At 39.8% G+C, this 23,149-nt stretch overlaps 1 protein-coding gene across 1 annotated transcript in view; it reads right to left on the reverse strand.

Annotated features, from left to right (window-relative positions):
* Positions 1-20,571: 20,571 nt before the first annotated feature.
* The window catches only part of LOC122069798 (putative ATP-dependent RNA helicase T26G10.1), a 38,783-nt gene continuing 36,205 nt past the window's right edge, over positions 20,572-23,149 (reverse strand). The window contains exons 4-5 of the mRNA XM_042633889.1: positions 20,910-20,951; positions 20,572-20,769 (exon numbers count right to left, since the gene is read on the reverse strand). Coding sequence (XP_042489823.1) covers positions 20,587-20,769; positions 20,910-20,951 — 225 coding nt within the window. The 3' untranslated portion in view covers positions 20,572-20,586. The remainder of the gene's footprint in view (positions 20,770-20,909; positions 20,952-23,149) is intronic.

Genomic DNA, 23,149 nt, shown 5'->3' on the forward strand with positions numbered 1-23,149 from the left:
GGCTGCTCCTGCTACTCTTCCTATAAAGCTTTTTTGTGACAGCAAATCTACTAATAGCATTGCTCACAACCCTGTCCAGCATGACCGAACCAAGCATATGGAGATCGATCGACACTTCATCAAAGAGAAGCTAGATATGGGGCGTTATCACTGTGCCTTTTGTTCCCAGTAATGAACAACGGGCTGATGTATTTACTAAAGGTCTTAGTAGTAAGATGTTTCATCCTATTATCTGCAAGTTGGGCATATGTGATATCTATGCACCAACTTGAGGGGGAGTGTTGTAATAATGGGTTTTATGGGTTTTAGGAAAAGTGTCAGTTGCCAAACGGACCCTAAGGGGTTTAATGGTCTTTGTAATTCTCTAAAACCTTCTCTCTATTGTTATAAATAAAGAGGGTTGGTATCATATTAGACACAAGTCATTACCCCATTCGACATAAATATACTGAAGTTATAGCGAAGGATGGCAATACTGTAAACAGATTGAAGTTTCTAATAACCCCACCACTGTAACCCTATTCCAAGGTTGAAGAAAACTCTAAACCCCTTTATTAAATCGTGAGCTTTCCTAGTTCTTCTTTCCTTACTAATGCCCTTCCTTTGACCCCTTATTTACACCCTGCCCTTAAGCTGTTTGACATTCCTAGTTTATCCCTACCAAATAAATACTAATCACCTTTGTGTCTAACCCATATTTAGCTATTTAGACCCTTGCATATTCTGTTTATTCACAAACCTGCCACTTCTTATTAGGAACTTTTAATTATTTACAAGTTTTCCATTCCTTCCTAGACTTCCACCTATTTACAAAATTGCCATTTAAATTTCAACTTGAATTATCTATTATTTTTTGAGTCCATGAGCAATCCGATTCCTGTTTTCGAACCCAAATCCGCACATAATTGTCACGGCATCAAATCGATCCAAGGCGGTGGAGGGGTGGCTAATCGATTTGGCGATGAATCGCCCATTATGGCGGTCAAATCGCCCATGTGTCATTTTTTATTTTTCCTATTTTCTAAAGTTATTTAGTATATTACTTTTTTATTTCCCTAATTTTCTAAGAAAAAATATAGTATTCATTAGAATGTAGACAATAGACAAGTATTTTAATCCATTCATATCAAAAGATAAAGACATTGCTGAGAAATAACCGAAAATGATTCCTTCCATCCTACATCAATAATTGCACAAGACCACATTGAATTGACAAGTGGGGGAAAAAAGATGCACACAAGCCAACAAGACATTATTATAAATTTGTAAAAACATTTATATGAACCAACATATATCATAGATTCACAGGAAACATTGTTAAAATATGTTGCAACATATATCATAGATTACAATGGCTTTTTCCCCTAGCACATAGACTTACCTTGCTTAATATTAATACAATCCACAATACAGAACATGGTTCTTAATCATGGAAAATCTGGTAATTGAAGACCACAATCTGACAATCATGACTGCTAGAAAATTTGCATCAATGAAAAAGACAATACAAGTATACAACATTACCAAAAAAATAAAAAATAAAAACCAAGGAAATTAGAACAGAGAAAGATTTCTGTTCTGTGTGAGTGAAATAAGGAAGAGGAAGAAGAAGATTAGAAGAAGAGAAGAGACTGGTTACTGATTAGTAGTAGAAAAAGGGGGGAAAAAAAAGAGGTGAAGACTCTGAAGAGTCGAACAAACTAGACTCTGTAGGGTCAAGGAAGAAGAAGGTTAGAAGAGGAGAAGAAGAGTCCATAGACTCAAAACCAGAGACAAGGAAGAAGAAGTTTAGAAGAAGAGAAGAAGAGTCGAACATACCTATCTTCGCTGGAGCACAGAAGCAGCAACGCTGGAGCAGGAACAGCTATCGCCGGAGCAAAATAAGATCAGAACAGAGAAAGATTTATGCTCTATGTGAGTGAACTAAGGAAGAGGAAGAAGATTAGAAGAAGAGAAGAGACTGATTACTGATTTAGTAGTAGAAAATGGGGAAGAAAAAATGAGAAGTGAAGACTCTGAAGAGTCAAACAAACCAGACTCTGTAGGGTCAAGGAAGAAGAAGGTTAGAAGAGGAGAAGAAGAGAAGAAGAGAAGAAGCCAGTGGCAAGGAAGAAGGTTAGAAGAAGAGAAGAAGAGTCGATAGACTGAAAACCAAAGACAAGGAAGATGAAGGTTAGAAGAATAGAAGAATAGAAGAATAGAAGAATAGAAGAAAAGAAGAGTCGAACATACCTATCTTCGCCGAAGCACGGGAACAGCAACGCCGGAGCAAGAACAGCTATCGCCGGAGCAAAATAAGGGTTGAAGGGTTGAAGGGAGTCTTCGGTCTTCACTTTGAGACTTAGGGTTGGAGGGTTGAAGAGAGTCGGAGTCGCGACTTGTCTCTTTGGTCTTAATTTAGACTCTTTTTTTTTTCTTTTTCATTGGTACAACTTATTAATTTACACTTTTATCCCATGTAGCATTAATTTGTACATTTCAATTACACCTGCCAATAACATTGTTAGAAAGAGAATCAATTTAGTAATTAACAATAATAACTTAAAAAAAAAAAATGGCGATCGATTTATGTGTACAATGTCATAAATCGTCGCCGGGGACGATTTGGCGACGCCATACGACCCTTGGCGGTAGATTAATGAAGGTGACACTAATCGGTCCACCGATTTGCCCTCTCCAAAACGCCGGGACTCCTTGGCGCCGCCTTGGCGACGCCGTGACAACTATGCACTGGATGACCAGTTAGTAGGTAAGGGGTGGGGAGGGACTGCCATGCTGTAAAGGCTTATGGCAGTGTTGGGGCTGGGCACTAAGAAATAACATAAGACAGACATGAACTAATACAATTTGACATAACATTATATAGCTCTATAAATTACAAGTAATCAGCAAAAAAATATAGAAACAATGTAAAGATAACAAAGTCTAAATTGAATAATGCATAACCCATACACTATAAAAAAACCCAAACTCTGTAGCCTAAAAAATGCAGAAAGTTACAAAGCTAGCTTTGTTTGCTCAACCAGAGCGAGCCCCTGGGACTGCAGGTGGTTGATGAACAAGACGTTAACAGAAATACAAATTCAGACATGGCATATTATTCATTGTAAATCAAGGCTAGACATGAAATTTGGTAATCCACTGGATGTCCAGTCAGTAGGTAAGGGGTGGGGAGGGACTGCCATGCCGTAATGGCTTATGGCAGTGTTGGGGCTGGGCACTAAGAAATAACATAAGATAGACATGAACTAATACAATTTGATATAACATTATATGTCTCTATAAATAACACGTAATCAGCAAAAAAATATATAAACAATGTAAAGATAACAAAGTCTAAGTTGAATAATGCATAGCCCATATACTATAACAAAACCCAAACTCTGTAGCCTAAAAAATAGAGAAAGTTACAAAGCAAGCTTTGTTTGCTCAACCAGCACGAGCCCCTGGGACTGCAACTATCATACAACGTTTATAATTTGTGTACTCGAATAAAGCAACCCAACCAAAAAATCACATATAGGGGATCCCTTAGTTAACTACTGCCAGATGGGTGTTGATGCATTTCATGTAATTTCTGGTCAGGTCAGGTAATGTGTTGTGCTTGTTTTCAGTTGTTAGCTTGTCTTGGACTTTGCAATCTTTCTCTACTTCTTCAATAAAATTACCGTTGAAATCAAGGTTTAAAGCATTGGTATTGGGTATTGTATCAGAAGATTGATCTTAAGAGAGATATCATACCATATCAGAGAGACGCAAGATATGCTAATGATAAGCATGGAAATGCTTAGGATACATGCAAAATACAGTTTTGAAGCATAAAACACTATAAAGTAAACAATATGTATAATGTATCATGTATAAAAAGGAGAAAAAGTATAACGAGACAAGTGCATTCAATCAATTAAGTATAAAGAATGAGTTTTTTTCCATGTGCTAATAGCAAAAAAGATGTCATTTTCAATTTTGGGGAAGATTTAGGGTTTAGATGCACAAATCGTTTAAAAAAAAAAAAAAAAAAAAACCTAATTTGATGCAATCATTTATGTCCTTTTTAATTAATCTAAAGATAAATACCAATAACTTGTGAGACGGATTACCAGATAACAAACCACATAGACAGAATCACAGTGAAAATAGAATATTAAAACTTTGATATCTTAGAATCTAAGGGGCATACTTGGTCCAATGGTAAAGGTACGAATGTTGCGATCTGGTCGTCAAGCGATCAAAACAGCCTCTTGACATTCACGGGGTAAGGGTGCATAGTTCTCGCCCCCCTAATGCAAGAGTAGATTACAAGTAAACTACCCCAGCAGTTTAAAAACCTCAGACAAAACAAACAGGACCAAGAAACAAAGAAATAAGATCATCAAATAAACCCCCAAGGATATAATACCAATAATGGAGCAAAATCAGCCCAAAACCCAACCCCATAAGAGAGAGAAAGACCTGCTATAGAGCTAGAGAGAAAGAGTTGTGGCCAGATCTATAGGGCTCCAATTGAGCTACAAATTTGGTCGATTGTAGGGACCAAGGAGGGTATAAAAACCCCCAAATATGAAGGGCTTCTGATGATGGTTTGAAAGTTATGCACTTTCTTGATTTTCAGACTTGGGAGAGAGAAACTGAGAGAAATCTTCAAGGACTCTGATAGGGCTGCTTGGGCAGCAATGAGGAGAGGATCTAGTGCTCCTTGGACTGTCAGGAAAAACCCCTGAAAAGGCCTTGTAAGTCACAGATCAGATGTGAGAATTATATAGGGTTCGATTGGACCTCAAGTTTCCTCACTTTGACTTGGTCGATTCTGGTTTTAATGGCCTGAATAGATCTGAAAACTTCTTAAAGAATTCTCACAGCAACTAAAACAAGGAACATAAAATAAAATAGAAAAAAAAAAAAATAGAACCGATGGGGGGTTGAGAAGGGTGAAAGAGAATAAAGGAATGGGTATCTCACCCCTCAAGTTTTGGGTATCACACCCTCACAGGTTTTGGCATCTCACCTCTCAATAACTTTTAGCTAAAGAGTAATCACTCAATAATTCATTCATTCAAATCTGACCATTATGTGGATATAATAAGCTCCTCTATTTATAGAGGGCAGAATGACAATCAAACTATAATTAGGAGCTAGTTTCCAAATAGGACTAGACACTCCTAGTACAACTAGGACTAGAACTCCAACATGGAGTAAGCAACTAATTAAATAGTCATTCACTAATAGGAAAGCTAAACTGACTAAAATTGAAATAACAAAAAAAAATAGACTCAAAACAGGATTCTAACAAAACTAATGAATTAAATCTCGTTTTCCTACTTTCTACCCATATTTTAGGCCCATTAAAGTGGCCCATTACAAAGAAAACCCGTGGGATCAAAAGCCCAACACATACATAACCCAATCCAAGACTTATTTGCAATAAAATAACCCCATTAAGTGACTTATCTACATCACCCCCCGGGACCTCGCACATGCGAGAGCCTCGTGCACTGAGTATGCCATTTTATATCTCAGAATCTAATGGTCGGATAAAGGTGAAATTACAATCGAATAGTCCTCTACATAGGTTGTTTAAGCCCTCCAAATTAATGTCACTTATAGTACTAATAGGGTATATGGTTTAGGGTTTGTGGGTATAGGTTTTAGAGTATTTAACAGTGACGAGCAAGAACTAAAATAGTAGGGGATTGGAGGAAAAAATAGAGAAGAAATAATTCAACCCTAGCTATCGTGGACTGAAAAGAGAGAATCATCAAAGAAAAAAAAATTGAGGCCAACAGAAATCATAGGGGGTTTCTGTACAGGAAACCTGGAGAAACATTAATGGAAGAAAGAGAAAAGAAGAGGAGAAGAATGGCATATGACCAAAGCTTCAGCACTAGTCCCAAACCAAGGATTCACCAACTTAGGTTGCCACTTGCTTCACCACAAGGGCTGTGACTGATTCACCACAGTGCACACACTCACATAGAGCTAAGTTTCTCAAACATCAAATCTTGTGGGCTACTGTGCCCTTCACTCTTTATTTATAGGGACAATTTTCTAGATAGATAAGAAAAATAATTACAAAACCAGTAGATTTTGTAATTATTTGTAAATATTTTTCTTATCTGGTAGATCTAGGCACTTTTTCCTTATTTATAATTGTTGTAATAATGGATTTTAAGGAAAGTGTCAGTTGCCAAACGAACACTAAGGGGTTTAATGGTCTTTGTAATACTCTAGAACTTTATCTCCATTATTATAAATAAAAAAGGCTGGTGTCATATTTGACACAAGTCATTACCCCATCCAACATGAACCATAGGATCCGAAACCCTAAGGGCTCTCCCTCTCCTCCATCTCTTTCTCGTTTATCTCTCCCAGCTCCTCCTTCTATCTGTGTCCCCCTCCATCTCTCTTCATCTGCTTCTCTCTAGTGATGGGAGCTTCTTAAACCACCAAGAGGGTTTCTAGCCTCTATCCATCCTTCCCCTGGGCTCTCAGACTCTCTTCTACAATGATCTGAGAGACCCAGACCCTTTTTTTCAACATTTTTTTAGGTTTTTTTTCCCTGAAATCGTTGTTTTCATTGCCATAATGCTTTTTCCCTGCTCGATGCTCCGATAGTCTTGATGTTTGTTACAATTGGTGCTCCATATCCTTGTAGTGTATGTACTAACCACTTCTCCGTTTGAGGTCTCTATTCTAAAGCTATCCCTAAAATCGATTTCTCAGGGTTTTTCCCTTTATTGATTTTTGGGTTTTCTTGCATTTTTCTCTATTTTTTGGTGCTTTCTCTATCTCTGGCTAGTGTCCCTTCTATTTGCATAGCTCCCTTGAGTAGCAACCATGTCTACCAGCTCATCTGCTTTTACCAACGGAGACACCACGGCTCTTCTTACCTTTCCTCCTTGTTTGCTATCAAGCATGGAACAAACTAAATGTGGCCATGCTCGGTCTACGCCTCCATCAAGTCTTGTAGCTATTATGGATGCCTCACTGGAACCTCGAAGCATCCAACCACCGTTCCTGTGATTAACAAGTCGGAGTGTGCCAACTCTCTAGCTATGGCCTTCCTTTTCAACTCGATGTTGCCACAGCTTTCACATGGCTATCTCCTCCTTCACTCCGCTACAAAGATCTAGAAGTCCGTCCAGGATATCTATTCCCAAGAGGGGAATGATGCTCGAGTCTTTGAGCTTCTCCAGAAGGTTCATGATCTGAGACAGAGAGGGCTCTCTCTGTCACAGTACTATTATGAGTTGCAGACATTGTGAATTAAGCTGGACTTCTATAAGGAGTATACTCCTTCCACCCTTGCAAATGTCACCAATTTTCAGAAGCAAGAGGCAAGATCCGGGTCTATGACTTTCTAGCAGGTTTGAATATGGAGTTTGATCAGCTACGGTCCCATGTTTTGGGTCGTAACCCTTTCCTACCTTGGATCAAGCCTATATTGTGATCTAACTTGAGGACAACAGACGTACCACTATGCTTCTACAGCCTGCTGCACTCCTACTGAGAGATCTACGCTTATCTCTAGCATTTAGTCCCTTAGTACATCCCCACAGTCTGGAGGCTCCCCTACCAAGACTCCAGTGAAGTGTGATTACTGAGGGAAGGAGCGTCACACAAAGAGCACTGCAGGAAACTTCATGGCAGTCCTTCTGATACATCTGGCAAGGGGTGAGGGAAGGGTCCTGCCGGTACTCCTAGACCATACTGAGAGCCCAGACGCTGACTCTGCTTCTAGCACCCTAGCAGCCTCGCTATCATCTGATGAGCTTACTGCCTCCAATGCCTTTTGACACGTCCGGACTCTCCAGCACAACCACTGCGAGCTTTGCTTGTTCCACACTCAAGTATCTCCTTATATGGTCATACTATGCATGTCCCTTCTGCCCATCGGATTATAGACTCTGGGGCTTCTAATCATATGATAGGATGCTTGCCTCTTTTCTCACAATACACTACTAGCCCTGATAATAGTAAGATCAAGTTGGCTAACAGGACTTATTCCACTATTCTGAGAAAGGGCTCTGTTAGTTGTACCCCTTCTTTATCCCTTTTTACTTTATTGCATGTTCCTTCTTTTCCCACTAACCTTTTGTTCATAAGTAGTCTTACTTCCAGTTTTAATTGCAAAATCACCTTTTATCTGTCTCGTTGTGTTTTTCATGATCTAGTGACATGGGCAACGATTGGCTCTGGCAGGGTGCGTGGTGGTCTGTATCTACTTGATGATGAGTTGGTATTGGCCTCTGGTCAGAATCTTCAGACTTTTTATATGTCACCTCCTATCTCTGAGTTACTACGGTGGCATCGTCACTTGGGACATCCCCCTTTGGGAACTTTAGCTAGGGTTTTCCCTTCTTATAAAAGTTATAATTCAAGTTTTTTTGTGAGGCGTGTGATTTGGCCAAACAAACTCGGATCACTTATTCTGTTTCTAGAAATAAAAGTGTCACTGCTTTTTCATTGATACATTCTGATATTTGGGGTCCATCCCGCTATGTGTCTGACAATGGCTATCTGTGGTTTTTTTCTTTTATTAATTGTCATTCTCGGACCACTTGGGTATATATGATGTGAACCAAGGGCGAGACCTTCTCTTGCTTCATTAGTTTCATCACATGGTTCAGACTCATTTCGGTGCTACTATTAAGATCCTTAGAAGCGACAATGGCGGTTAATACTTCAAATGGTCATTTCATGCTTACCTTTCTGATCATGGGATGATCCATCAGACTAGTTGTGTGGATCCTCCGACTCATAATGGGGTTGCTGAGTAGAAGAATCATCACCTTTGTGAGGTAGCACACTCTTATGTTTGAGATGCATGTTCCTCCCAAGTACTGGAGTGACACGATTCTCACTACTATCTTTCTTAACAACTGAATGCCTTCTTGATTCCATTCCTTCCGCTCCTCTCTGGATCTTCTCAAGGTTCCGCTAATTTTCCTGTTCCTTCTAAGGTATGCGGCAGTGTTTGCTGTGCTCGCGATCATCGTCATGGAAAGTTTGATCCTTATGGTCTCCGATGCATTTTTCTAAAGGGCTATCAGTGTTTTAATCCTCCCACTCGGCGTTGGTTTGTGACTTTGGATGTTGTCTTTTATGAATCTGCATCATACTACACTGCGACACCTCTTCAGGGGGAGTCTCCCTCCATTGTGGAAGATGTGCCGCCTCTTGAACTTTCTATCCCAACCAGTATCCTGTTTCAGGGGGAGAGTGATTCTCCTACTTCGCCTCGTCCGAAGATGCATGTTTATAGTCGCGGATAGCATACTCCTCCCACTGCACATCCACCATCTACCTTACCATGTTAGTTGTCTCCTCTCGAGCCCACTCTTATCCCCTTAGACCTCGGTAATTCTCCTCCTTCTGTTGATCCGTCTCTTGAGTTGCCTATTTCTGTTCGTAAAGGCATTAGGTCTTATACCATACATCCTATTGCTAAAATTGCTTCTTATGACTCAATTTCTCCTTCCTACTATAGTTTTGTGTCTTCTCTTTCCTGTGTCCATTACCCATACCTAGCAAGAAGCGAGTGTAAACTCACAATGGCAGGCAACTATAGTTGAACAGATTCAGGCTCTAAAGAAGAATGACACATGGGATTTGGTGTGTCTTCCCTCACAAAATAAGACAATTGGGTATAAGTGGGTCTTCATAGTAAAACAGAAGGCTAATGGTACAATGGATCGGTATAAGGCCATAATTGTTGCCAAGGGCTTCACAGACTTATGAGATTGACAACCAGGAGAATTTTGCTCCAATTGCTAAGATGAACACAATTCGTGTTATCTTAGCTTGTGTCGCCAACTTAGGTTGGGATCTTTAGCAGCTAAATGTGAAGAATTCCTTCCTCAATAGGGAACTTGAGGAGGAAGTGTATATGAACATTCCTCCTGGGTTCACTTACTCCAAAACTCAAGGGAAGGTATGCAAGCTGAAATGTGCATTGTACGGGCCGAAGCAATCCCCTCGTGCTTGGTTCGGTCATTTCTATAATACTATGGTTGCCATAGGCTATTCTCAAAGTCATGCCGACTACACTCTATTCATCAAAAGATTTGGTGGGAAGATTGCTATCTTGATAGTCTATGTAGTTGATATTATTGTTACTAGCGATGATTTGGCAGAAATATCTTGCCTCAAGAAATACTTAAGTGAGGAATTTGAGGTTAAGGATCTAGGATAGCTTCGTTACTTCATTGGCATTGAAGTTGCCAAGTCTTCTCGTGGGATCTAATTGTCCTAGCGGAAGTATGTGCTTGATCTTCTTTCTAAGATAGGTATGTTGGGGTGCAAGCCAGCAAGCTAACAGTCAATGGATAAGGGGAGATATCAGAGATTAGTGGGGCATTTGATCTATCTTTCTTATACATACCCTGACATAGCATTCTTCGTCAGCCTGGTTAGTGATGCAGTTGCACGATGGAAGTAGTTGCTATCTTTAGATTTGATTTTTATTTAGTTGCTATCTAGGTTTAGTTTCCATTTTTAATTAGCTTCCAAAATTATGTTATTATTTTTCTTTAAATAGCCCTGTAATGGAGAACTCAGTAGAGATTTTTGAATGAATTTGAGAATTTATGTTTTGGTTGGAAACGATGGCTGCCATGGGTGGTTTCCCTTTCTCTCTCTTCTGAACTGTTTTCTTCTTCCCCTTCCCCTGACTGTCTTTTCTTTTCCCTCTGTTCTTCTTCTCCTGCTGTTCTTTTTCTTCTTCCATTCTTCTTCTAGCTGGTTCTCTTTCCCAGCCCCTGTTCTGGGTGACAGTTGCTGCCCTACTGAGGTGTTTCGAGCTCCTTTATATGTGAGTTGTTTGGGCCAAGGATTTGATCGCAGGAAGCCCTCTCCTAGGCGACACAAATCATCAGATTTCAGCTGCCGAAAAGTCCCTTTACCATCTGTTATCATACCTGCAACTGAGACTGACTCTGTTCTACCGCCAGGTTCTACTTCTGGTCATTCCCGCAGCCTCCCAGCTTGAAAATCCAGGTGCTTATCTTGTGGGATCAATAGAGCCTTATCCTGAGAAGCTTCGTTTCGAATTTCAGGTCAAACCAAGCCCTATCGAAGGAGTTCTACCGATCGGAATTTTTTTTTTTTTCTGTCCGCTGGTTTCTGGTTCTCACGACAAGAAGAAGAAGAAGAACAGGTTCTTTTTATTTTAAAAGAATTTTCCCTGTTATTACAATTAAGCCCTTGTTCCCAAAAGTTATATTCCATAACCCCTTTTCTCTTTGGTAAAATTCAGAATAAGCCTTTGTATTGAAGTTTTAGTTCTAGAACTACCCCATCTACCTTATAATTATTTCTAAGGCCCTGCTTGTTTATGAAATTACAAGAATACCCTTCAACCATTAAATTTGAGATTTTGGTCATTCTTGTGGGCCATAAGCGATCCGATTTCGGTCCTTGGAATCCGGATCCGCATCAAGTGGTATCAGAGCAAAATTTCCTGCAATTTTCTAACCATGGCAAGTCACATCACCAATGCTGAGTTGCACAAATTATATCGTGAGTTAGCCGAGAACCAACAGAATACTGATGCTAGGCTTGAGAGGACTGAAGCCAAGTTTGATAAGTTTATGGAAGAGATGATTGCCTTTATGAGGAGGTCCGACAAGCGAGCTGAAGAAGGATCCTCTACATTACCCCCTCAGCTCAACACTTTACGGATCGAAGACACACCTCAGAGGCAGCAGCCTGATCCAGTTGTTCCCCAGGATGTTACCCGAAAATTTTCTGACAGAGATTATGGCATCAAAGTTGAGGTTCCCGAGTTCAGTGGTGAAAAGGGACCTGAGGAATTTCTTGACTGGCTTACCAAAGTGGAGAGAATTTTTGCGTATAAGTCTCTTCCAGAAGTGAAAAAGTGTGAACTCATCATCACCAAGTTTATTGGGTATGCATGTTCATGGTGGGATGATGTACTACATGCAAGGTTTGTCAGAAGACTTGGACCCGTTATCAATTGGGAGGTCATGAAGCAGATCCTGACTGAAAAATTTGTTCCCCTTAATTATGAAAAGGTAATGTTCCATAAATTACTTAACTTGCAACAAGGGAACAAAGATGTGGATTCTTACACCCTCGAATTCCACAAACTGTCTTCAAGGTGTCGGCTTCAGGAAACAGACCAGCAACGGGTGATGCGATATATCAGTGGGTTAAGTACTGAGATTCGACTTGAATTGGCTAACACTGATTTCAGGTCTGTTGATGTGGCAGCGGCTCATGCCAAGACAGCTGAAGAGAAGTCCATTTATTGGAAGGGTATGCTCAAGACTTCTTCAGTTTATAGACCTCCACCGCGTATGGAGGAAAAGAAGCCTGAAGCTCGCAGAGTTGAAGAGAAAAGGTCAGAGTTCAACAAGGATAGTGTTGGGGTGAAGAATATCATATGCCATAGTTGTGGCGAGAAGGGTCACTATTCCAACAAGTGTCCCAACAGGACTCGTTCTGTGAACGTAGCAGAGAAGCAGCCGACAGAGAAGAATGAAGATGAATTTCATTTATATCCTTATCCGCTCGAGGACGATGATGTTGTCGATGATGAAGATGAGGATGTAGAAGCTCATTCAGCTAGCCTTTCATCCTGAAGCTCATTCAGCTAGCCTTTCATCCTTTTCGAATAGACTAGTTGATAAAGCTCCTCTCTTCAGACAGAAGGGGACTCTCCTGCACGGCTCCGACCCTATTGATGTTCATGTAGTTGTTGATACTGGGGCAGAAGCAAACTTCATATCTGCTGAATTTGTTCGAGCACACAACCTTCCACAAAAGCAGCTTTTCAAGAAGATTCATGTGCGAGGTTTTGGACCCACAGCTCGAGAAGAGGCCACTGCAGTTGTTCGAGTACACCTACAGTTTGGGCCGTTACAGTACCATGTCACCTGTTTGGTCACCCCATTGGCACATTGTGACATTCTTCTAGGGCGACCTTGGCAGCGACATGCAGGCATTCTCTATGATGGTGCACGGAACACCATCAAGGTGAAGCAAGGAGGTCGTATGTACTTAATGAGGTCACACGCATTATCAGACATGCCACGTCGTCGACTGACTCCTGCTCTAATGGCACGTCAACCTACCCTCCCTCCTCTTGGTGTTATGTTCCCATCTTCTGCTTCGAGATACGTGCCACCTCATCAACGAGCAACTTACAAGGGTATCTTGGGAGCACGACCTAACTCAACTGAGTCGAGTTCTTTTAAGACCGGGAGAGCTGATGCAGTTGCACGATGGAAGTAGTTGCTATCTTTAGATTTGATTTTTATTTAGTTGCTATCTAGGTTTAGTTTCCATTTTTAATTAGCTTCCAAAATTATGTTATTATTTTTCTTTAAATAGCCCTGTAATGGAGAACTCAGTAGAGATTTTTTGAATGAATTTGAGAATTTATGTTTTGGTTGGAAACGATGGCTGCCATGGGTGGTTTCCCTTTCTCTCTCTTCTGAACTGTTTTCTTCTTCCCCTTCCCCTGACTGTCTTTTCTTTTCCCTCTGTTCTTCTTCTCCTGCTGTTCTTTTTCTTCTTCCATTCTTCTTCTAGCTGGTTCTCTTTCCCAGCCCCTGTTCTGGGTGACAGTTGCTGCCCTACTGAGGTGTTTCGAGCTCCTTTATATGTGAGTTGTTTGGGCCAAGGATTTGATCGCAGGAAGCCCTCTCCTAGGCGACACAAATCATCAGATTTCAGCTGCCGAAAAGTCCCTTTACCATCTGTTATCATACCTGCAACTGAGACTGACTCTGTTCTACCGCCAGGTTCTACTTCTGGTCATTCCCGCAGCCTCCCAGCTTGAAAATCCAGGTGCTTATCTTGTGGGATCAATAGAGCCTTATCCTGAGAAGCTTCGTTTCGAATTTCAGGTCAAACCAAGCCCTATCGAAGGAGTTCTACCGATCGGAATTTTTTTTTTTCTGTCCGCTGGTTTCTGGTTCTCACGACAAGAAGAAGAAGAAGAACAGGTTCTTTTTATTTTAAAAGAATTTTCCCTGTTATTACAATTAAGCCCTTGTTCCCAAAAGTTATATTCCATAACCCCTTTTCTCTTTGGTAAAATTCAGAATAAGCCTTTGTATTGAAGTTTTAGTTCTAGAACTACCCCATCTACCTTATAATTATTTCTAAGGCCCTGCTTGTTTATGAAATTACAAGAATACCCTTCAACCATTAAATTTGAGATTTTGGTCATTCTTGTGGGCCATAAGCGATCCGATTTCGGTCCTTGGAATCCGGATCCGCATCAGTTAGTCAGTACATGCATGAGCCCAAATCGACTCACATGGAAGTTGTGCTGCGAATTCTCCAGTACTTGAAATTTTCCCTAGGACGTGGCATCCTTTTTTCTCCTCATAATCACCTTAGGGTGGAGGCCTTCACGGATGCTGATTGGGAAGGTTCCTGTAATAACCATAGGTCTACTATTGGACATTGCACATTTATTGGTGGTAACCTTGTTACATGGCGAAGCAAGAAGCAAGCCGTGGTTGCTTATTCAAGTGCCAAAACAGAGTTCTATGCTATGGCACATGGCATTTGTGAGCTCCTATGGCTTCATGGTCTTCTCATAGATTTGGCTATCCCTACCACCCTCCCTATGAAGTTCTTTTAGACAGCAAATCTGCCATTAGCATTGCTTACAACCTTGTCCAACATGATCAAACCACACATGTGGAGATCGATCGACACTTCATTAAAGAGAACCTAAATATGAGTCTTATCATTGTGCCTTTTGTTCCCAATAGTGAACAATTTGCTGATATATTTACTATAGGTCTTAGTAGTAAGATGTTTCATCCTAGTATCTGCAAGGTGGGCATATGTGTTATTTATGCACCAACTTGAGGGGGAGTGCTTTAATAATGGGTTTTAGGAAAAGTGTCAGTTGTCAAATGGACCCTGGGATTTTATGGTCTTTGTAATTCTCTAGAACTTTTTCTCCGTTATTATAAATAAAGAGGGTTGGTGTCATATTTGACGCAAGTCATTATCCCATCCAACAATAATGACCAATGAACTAATTACAGGAATATAAAATCTCCTTGCTACTTTGCAGCCAAGTAAACACTAAAATGGAATCTTTCTAGAAAGGATCCTTAGCTATTACAAGGAAAATAGAAAGCAAATAAAAATCGAAACTAAGATGGAATCTTTCTAGAGGATCCATAGCTGTTACACGCAAAATAGGAAGTAACAAAATTAGAAACTTCTACAACCAGAACTAAGCAACATAACAGAATAATGAAGTCAAACTGCAAACCAGTATTTAACAGTGACAAACAAGGATTGGAACAGCAGGGGATGGGAGGGAAAAACAGAGAAAGAAACTGATTCCAAGCTATCCACCCACCACTGCTCTCCCATCCTCGATCTTCTTCGAAAGGGGCTTCAGATGTGGAAGGTAACTCCTCTCATATGAATTGGTTAGATCTTTCATGCAATCCTCCACTTATCAGTCAGGCATCTTCGGCTTCCTCCACTCCGCCAATAAACTTCAATCCTTGGTGAGTGCATTTCTTGGGAAGCCTGAGACAATAATAAGTTCCATAACTCCATCAATTGGGCCTCTGTTTAACTCCCAACAGGAGGATGGATGCCAGGGCCTGAGGAGAATTAAAGATGTCAACATCTCTAGTATTCTCATACTGATTTCGAATCTAGTAGCAAAAAAGAAAGGCATCTGGGTTGATTGGGTCTACTCTAGTCAATTGCAGAAGTGCAAAAGTACTCTTAACTGGACTGTTCCTTGTGTTGCTGACTCATCTTGGGTTTGGAGGAAGACATTGATATACAGGCATCCTGCTGCAAGTGTCATTAAATCCCTTAAGATGATGGAGTGAACACACTCCTCTGGATGGATCACTAGCACACCCCCCCCAAGTGTCCTCATCAATACTTTTGGCGACAGAATTGGGTACAAGTTACAACCTGAGCATGGAAAGACTGGCGAAGGTTTCAGCTATTATCCACGTTAGTGAGTGGCACCATAGGCCGGCTTCCTCCCATAGCTTGCAGGAGGTTCAGGTTTCCTTTCATATATCAGTAGGATGACTCATGGGAGTGGAGACCTTGTGGTATGGACAGGTTACCTCTCCGGACAATTCACCTCCAAATCAGCTTGGAACCTAATTCGCTCATAGGCCCCAGTTGTTCCTTGGTCCAAGATTGTTATGGTTTTAAGGGACACATTCCTTGTCATAGCTTTATTGTCTGAAAAGGCCTTACCCTGTCTCTTTCAGTGCAATCCTTCCTCCTCCATAGACAGATATCAGCCTCCTTAAGTTTCTGCCTCTGCTGAAACTCTCAGGAAGATGTGGAGAACCTCTCTTTCGCTCGCCTCTTTTCTTCCTCAATTTGGAAAGTGCTCTTAGCCAAATGCTGGCATCACAGAAGAAGACCCCTGCCCTCGATAGGGATGGAACGCAACCCTAAGATGGACTCAAAATCCAGAACCAATCAGAAAATTTGGGAGTCCATCTCCCTCGATATTAGAAGCAAATAATTTAGTGTTGCTACTTAGTGCTTGGATACTGGGAGAAACAGGCACATTGTCAATTCTGGGAATCTCCAAATTCCTTGTATCTAGGTTCTAGATCCTCCTAGTTAGGGGACGTGTTTTTGTATGTCCTTCCCTTTTAAGCTTCCCACTCCATTGTTGGCGGCCCCACCCCCTCTTGTACTCTTCCCTTTTCATTTTGAACATATTCACTTACTCATCCAAGAAAAAAATGCTGAAATACCATGAACAAAAAACATGGACAATACCAAAATGGAAAATATTTTAATGTTAAAATGCAAATGATGCAGATCCGGGTTCCAAAACTGGAATCGGATCGCTTATGGGCCATTCAAGAGTGCAATAGCCAAATATCAAAAATGGATGGCAGTTCTTGTAAGTAAATTGAAGCTGCAACCGGAATAGAACACTTGTAAATAACCAGAAGTTTCCAATGTTTAAATGGGTTGTTTAAGTAGAGGAGACACAAGTGGGAATTTGAATTGTTGCTCAAGGCTGGAGGTGGAGCTAGAGGTAATTAAAAAGGACAAAGTGATATAAAAGGGGTTTATAGGGGTATAAAGGGAAATCCAAGAAAGAAAAGGTCTAAGCATAACTCACAATTGAAGATTCATCTTCAACCTTCAAACACACCAATAACCAGCGGAGGTTGCTTCGATTCCAGGGGATATTTCAGGTTTCGGAATGATCGGAAATTGCAAGTGAAAGTCGGAAACTCAGTAGCCTCTTGATCCCAACCAATGGACACCTCAAACAGCAACTGAAGAAGGTGGGTTGCCTCTACAACTCAGATCTGACGGTACAGTAACAAGATCAGGTCTGAATCTAAGTTCAATCTCACACTGAAAGGGTTCTTGGGGCTGAGATTCTTGGGTTTCAATCAACTATGGGAGGACAATGTTAATCCAAACTGTCAGACCAAAATCAATATGCTCAATAGCCTCTTCAACTCCTTTTCTGTTTGGCAGTTACAGAAAATAAAGAGATAAAGCAGTAACAGAAGAAAATAGAATCAAAGAAGAAGACAAACAGAGCAACTCCAAGAGAGAGAGAGGGGCATAAGTTCCAGGCCTCCGCACTCTCAGATAGAGTACTTTTGATCTCCAACTCGTATATTTTCTCCCAATCTTCGCAATGGTCCGTTATAGCAGATTCATTCAAGTCCACTTCTGCTACATCATTATCCAACTCCTCCATCTCGTCAGCCCAGGATTTAGAGTTTGAATAGGGGTGAGAGAGATTGGCACAAGGGGAGCAGAATGGTCACACAACCATGCAAGTGCCCATCTGGCACTAAACAACTCATTTCAATTCATTCTCAAATCTGTCCAACAACTTGGGTTATGTTAAGTTTGAGGCGTTAGGGGCAATTAGGTCCTATCGTTCCTGTTTTGTGTTAGGGCTGACTAGCGGAAGTTACAAGGGTATTTTTGTAACCATTTTATTTCTGAAATATATATATATATATATTAAGGATCTAACCTGCGACAGACTATTCTGGTCTGATCCAGGTTAATTCCCCTCTTTTGGGAGGAATCTAGATCTCGCCTCTCACCTCTCTTCTCTCCTCTCTTCTTTTCTTCTTCTCTCTTTCTTCTTCTTTCCCTGGTTTGGTTACAGGTTTCTGGGATTGTAACAGGTTACTGCCAATTTATATTAAACCAAAATAAAGACTTTCCCAATTAAAATATAAAACTGAAATAGAAGAGAAATCTCCCCAATTATTTCCTAAGATCTAAACTAATAAAATTAGAAACACAATAAAACTCAAATTGAAAATTCCCTACTTAGCTTAATAACTAGAGGAATTCGCCAAAATAAAGTAACTCGATCTTTCCCAAATTAAACAAATCCTAAAAGATCCTAGTGAACCTAAAAATCTAACCAGACCTGGTTTGTCTCAGTTGAGAATTCAAGAAGGGTCGACTCGGTTCAGCCTCGATTCTGCATCAACAAATCAAGTAGATCAATCCAAACAATCTCCATAGTGTACCACCTAAAGATCCTGACCCATGTAACCAGTGCACGAGGCTCCCGCCACTGCGGGGTCTCGAGAGTAATGTAAGATCGAAGCACTTGTGGACAATAATGTAAAGATTGGTTCGCAAGTGATCCAATCCCAGGTAGGACCTTTACTAAATTCAATAAAATAAGATAGTATGACAGATAGTATTAACAAAATAGAAATAAGAGAATGAATGGAAGAATGAAGTAGGGGAATAGGTTAGGTCGAGCATCTCACTCTTCCCTAGGGCATCTCACCCAAGCTGTCTCTCACAACACTGAATCTCACAGTTTTCCAGCATAAAGCTTTCTTTTTTTTATTCAATCAAATTCGTGTTCAATGTTGTAGCCCCTTACAAACTTATATAGAAGACTCAAAAACTAACTCAAACACTAAAAATGAAAGACGTAACCCAATTCATAACTAATTGAGAAACCTAAACTAACTAGAAAACTGAAATAACAAAGAAAATAGATTCAAAACAGGACTCTAACTAGGACTCTAACTAAATTAATGAATTAAATCCCGTTTTCTTACTTTCTACCCATATTTTAGGCCTATTAAAGTGGTTCATTACAAAGAAAACCCATAGGATCAAAGGCTCAACACATACATAACCCAACCTAAGGCTCATTTGCAAAAAAATAAGTCCATTAAGTGACTTATCTGCATCAATTCGCCCTCTTAGAAAAAATCCGTCCTCGAATTTTGTAGAGTGTGGGGGTGATTATAGCATGGTGCACGTCTCTCTTCAAGCTGTAAAAAAATTCAAGTAGCTCTTTGATAATAAGGATGTAGTCTAGAATGTGAGGAGCTCGATCTTCAAGATATTTTAATGGGATGACGAACTCCACATGCTCAGCTTCAACAACCTCAAATGCATCCATGGGATCATCCACATCAACACCTTCAACCTCTTCAAACTCCAATGCAACATAAAGCTCTTTTGGTTCATCTACCCATTGGTTCTCGATCAGTTCCATTGATGGTTCAAACATAACTTCAATTTTGAACCCCATAGGATCTTCCTCTTGGCTGTTCACAATCATCACAATTGTTGTAGTGTCAATTCCTCAATCTCAACCTCATTGTCCATTGTGGCAACCTTGTTGCTTTCGAATTTTTTCACATTAATCTTGTTGATGGGAACATCAATGACTAGTTCTTCCTTGACAATAGGAATTGCTGGACTTTCTTCAACACTAACCTCAACTTTTGACTCTAGTTCATTCGTTGGAGGTGTCTTCTCTTGTTGTTCCTTTGCAATGCGTTGTGCAATAGAGGCCAATGATTCCTTTATGCCCTTGTCACTTGTGGATGGCTTTTGGAAATCTGGTGGAGGTTAGTACTTTCTTCGTTCATACTTAGATAGGTACATGCCCACCAACTCGTACTGCATCTCGTCCCAAGTTCTAGGTTCACACCCTTGAGGTTGAAGTTGCCTTTCACGGGCTCTCCATTATATTCAAACACAATCACTCATCTGGGAGCAAACGTATTGAAGTTGTTGCATCTCTGTCAAGTTGTAGTTGTCAAAGTACACATCTAATTCACATATCCATTCAAGGAAGATGTATGAAGAAATTTTCTCAGGGAGGGTCATAATGTATATAGCTTTAACCCTGCTTTGGGGAGAGGTTGTTTCTCCACTCAAATCCGCAACCACTTGATTGCAATGGAACAACTTTATCATTAAGTTGAGGTCCACCCTCTAAGTTCCTGACCTATTTAATAACCCAAAATCTGAAACATGGGCAAATGATTAACTAAACTAGATAGTTTTTCTAAAAACAAATGTCATGAGACAATCACAAAGACTAAATCATACACTTTCACTCGACTAATTTGTCTCCCACCAACCTTCTTTTGTTCCTTTAGGATCCCTAATAAAAAGGTAGCCAAAGCCGCTTTCTACATTTGTCAATTCAAATGTGATGTAATCAGAATCTTAACTGAACGAATATAAAACTGTCTCAAGCCAATCATGGTCAACCGTGAATGTTTGCTACCTACAATCTCGTCTTAAGAAATAACATTAAAATAAAAAAGGGGGAAACAATTAAAATCCATTGCCAGAATTACCGTATATTGAATCCAGAATGCACATTAAACATAAAGGGAGAATGCTTAATTTACAGTAATAACCAATGTAATTGAAGGGACTTACCTTATGCTTAGAAGGTACAAAGCGGTATTGCTGCTTTAGTGTATCAACAGTGGAATACTTAGATGCTATTTCTATCTGGAACAAGCAAAATATTGAGATCAATTACCAAATACAATCTAATTATAAAATATTTATGCCTGTAGCAGTTCCAAGAGAGATTTATAACAGAAAGAGATTTAAATATATATAAGAAAAGATCCACCAATCAGTCATACCTTCACAGGGTTTCTCAAACATGCTCTTTGGAGCTTTCGCACCTGCAATAGAAAAAATTTAATTAAATCGTATATTCATCCACATTTTTCTACCTTAGAAAACCATCTGGTCAAAAATATCATAGCATATAGCAATTGGAAATTGCAATCAAGCTTCAATTGGAATGGTCTTCAAAATGACACAATAAAATAGAATCCAAATTCAACTTGAATCTGTAAGGGGGTTCTACAAAAAATGAAATCCGATTCAAGAAGCTTGAGTAATGAAATAATAAGATAAAAGAAAATATACATCAACTGATTGGAAACAGCCCTTACTCCAGGCGATCCACTATAATGTAGAACTAGAATCACAAATGATCCTAATCCCAGGCAGGATCTGAAATTCTGGTTGAATAGAGAAGATGTCCTCCAATAGGCTCGATTCTAGCTCTCAAACACTCCCACAACAAACAAAAGGAAAATAAGAAAACAAAAAGAGAATTCAATGGAGGGTTGAGAAGGGGGAAGAAGAATTAGTGAATAGGCATCTCACCGCACAACAACATAAGCCATCCTTTTTTTTTTTTTTTTTTTTAATTAAAAAATCTCCCTTCTCATTATAATTGATGGGCTTTAAGTAGCCTGACATTGCTTGGACATAAAGACACAATAAAAAAGGAAACTAATGGACTGAAATAGGACTTTCTAATTAATGTCTAACTTCCTAACCAAGTAAGAATAAATTAGAAACTAACAATTAAACACAATAGGAAACTAATCTAAGTTACAAAATAGAAAGTCCTTTGACCAACAAAATAGGAAGTCCTTTGACCAACAAAATAGGAAACTAACTTGACTATATTGCTCACGAAGTGAATAGAAACTAACTAAACTAAATAAAAAACTGAAATATAAAATATGGAACCACTAACTGTTCACGTGAACAGTGTCACATGAACAGTAACACGGATACTGTTCATGTGAACAGTTTTTTGAGTTATTGTTCACGTGAACAGTGTTCCATGAACAGTAATTTCTGACTCATGTTTTTGTCTTCTTCAAGCTTTGATCTGCATCAACTCGCCCCCTTGTATAGGCACAGTTGATGCTCTTCAACGTACTTTAAGGGGATGACAAACTCCACATGCTCAACTTCAATGTATACGGATGTGTCCATGGGGTCGTCTTCTAACAACTCCTCTACGTGCTCCTCTAGTCCCTCGTCCTTGTTTTCATAGTCTCTTCAATGATTTTGTCAACCATTACTTCGATCTCAAACCCTTTAAGATCTTCCTCTTGGCTATTCACAGGCATCACAGATGTTAAACCGCCATTCTCCTTGGGTTCGATCTCCTTATCCACAACTGTGACTATGTTGCTTTCGACTTCATCCACATTAGTTTCTCTGATAGGAACATCACTGAATACCTCTTTCTCGACAATAGCAATCTTGTGACTTGAGAGTGGCTTTTGAAAATCTGGTGGAGGGAAGTAAATCCTTCGTTCATGCTTAGATAGGTACATGCTTTCCAACTCGTACTGCATCTCTTCCCACGTTCTATGCTCACGTCCTTGAGCTTGAAATTGCCTTTCACGAACTCTCCACTGTATTTGAACACAATCACTCATCTGGGAGCAAACATATCAAAGTCGTTGTGTCTTTGTCAAGTTGTTTGTCAAAGTACATGTCCAATTCATCTACCCATTTAAGGAAGATGTATGAAGAAAGTTCCTCACAAAAATCACATGGCTCCAACCTTGCTCTTGCTAGGCTCTGATACGAAATAATGTAGAACTAGAATCACAAGTGATCCTAATCCCAAGCAGGATATGAAATTCTGGCTAAATAGAGAAGATGTCCTCCAATAGGCTTGGTTCTAACTTCCAAACACTCTCTCACAACAAACAAACAAACAAAAGGAAAATAAGAAAACAAAAAGAGAATTCGATGGAGGGTTGAGAAGGGGGAAGTGAATGGGAATCTCACCCAACTACATCCCACAGCACAACAGCATAAGCAATCTTTTTTTTTTTTTTTTTTTAAAGTCTCCTTTCTCATTATAATTGATGGGCTTTAAGTAGCCTTACATTGCTTGGACATAAAGACAATAAAAAAGGAAACTAATGGACTAAAATAGGACTTTCTAATTCGTATAACTTCCAAACCAAGTAAGAATAAATTAGAAACTAACAATTAAACACAAAAGGAAATTAATCTAAGTTACAAAATAGAAACTCCTTTGACTAACAAAATAGGA

This window comes from Macadamia integrifolia, unplaced genomic scaffold (assembly GCF_013358625.1).
Source record: "Macadamia integrifolia cultivar HAES 741 unplaced genomic scaffold, SCU_Mint_v3 scaffold717, whole genome shotgun sequence".
Taxonomy (NCBI): Eukaryota; Viridiplantae; Streptophyta; class Magnoliopsida; order Proteales; family Proteaceae; genus Macadamia; species Macadamia integrifolia.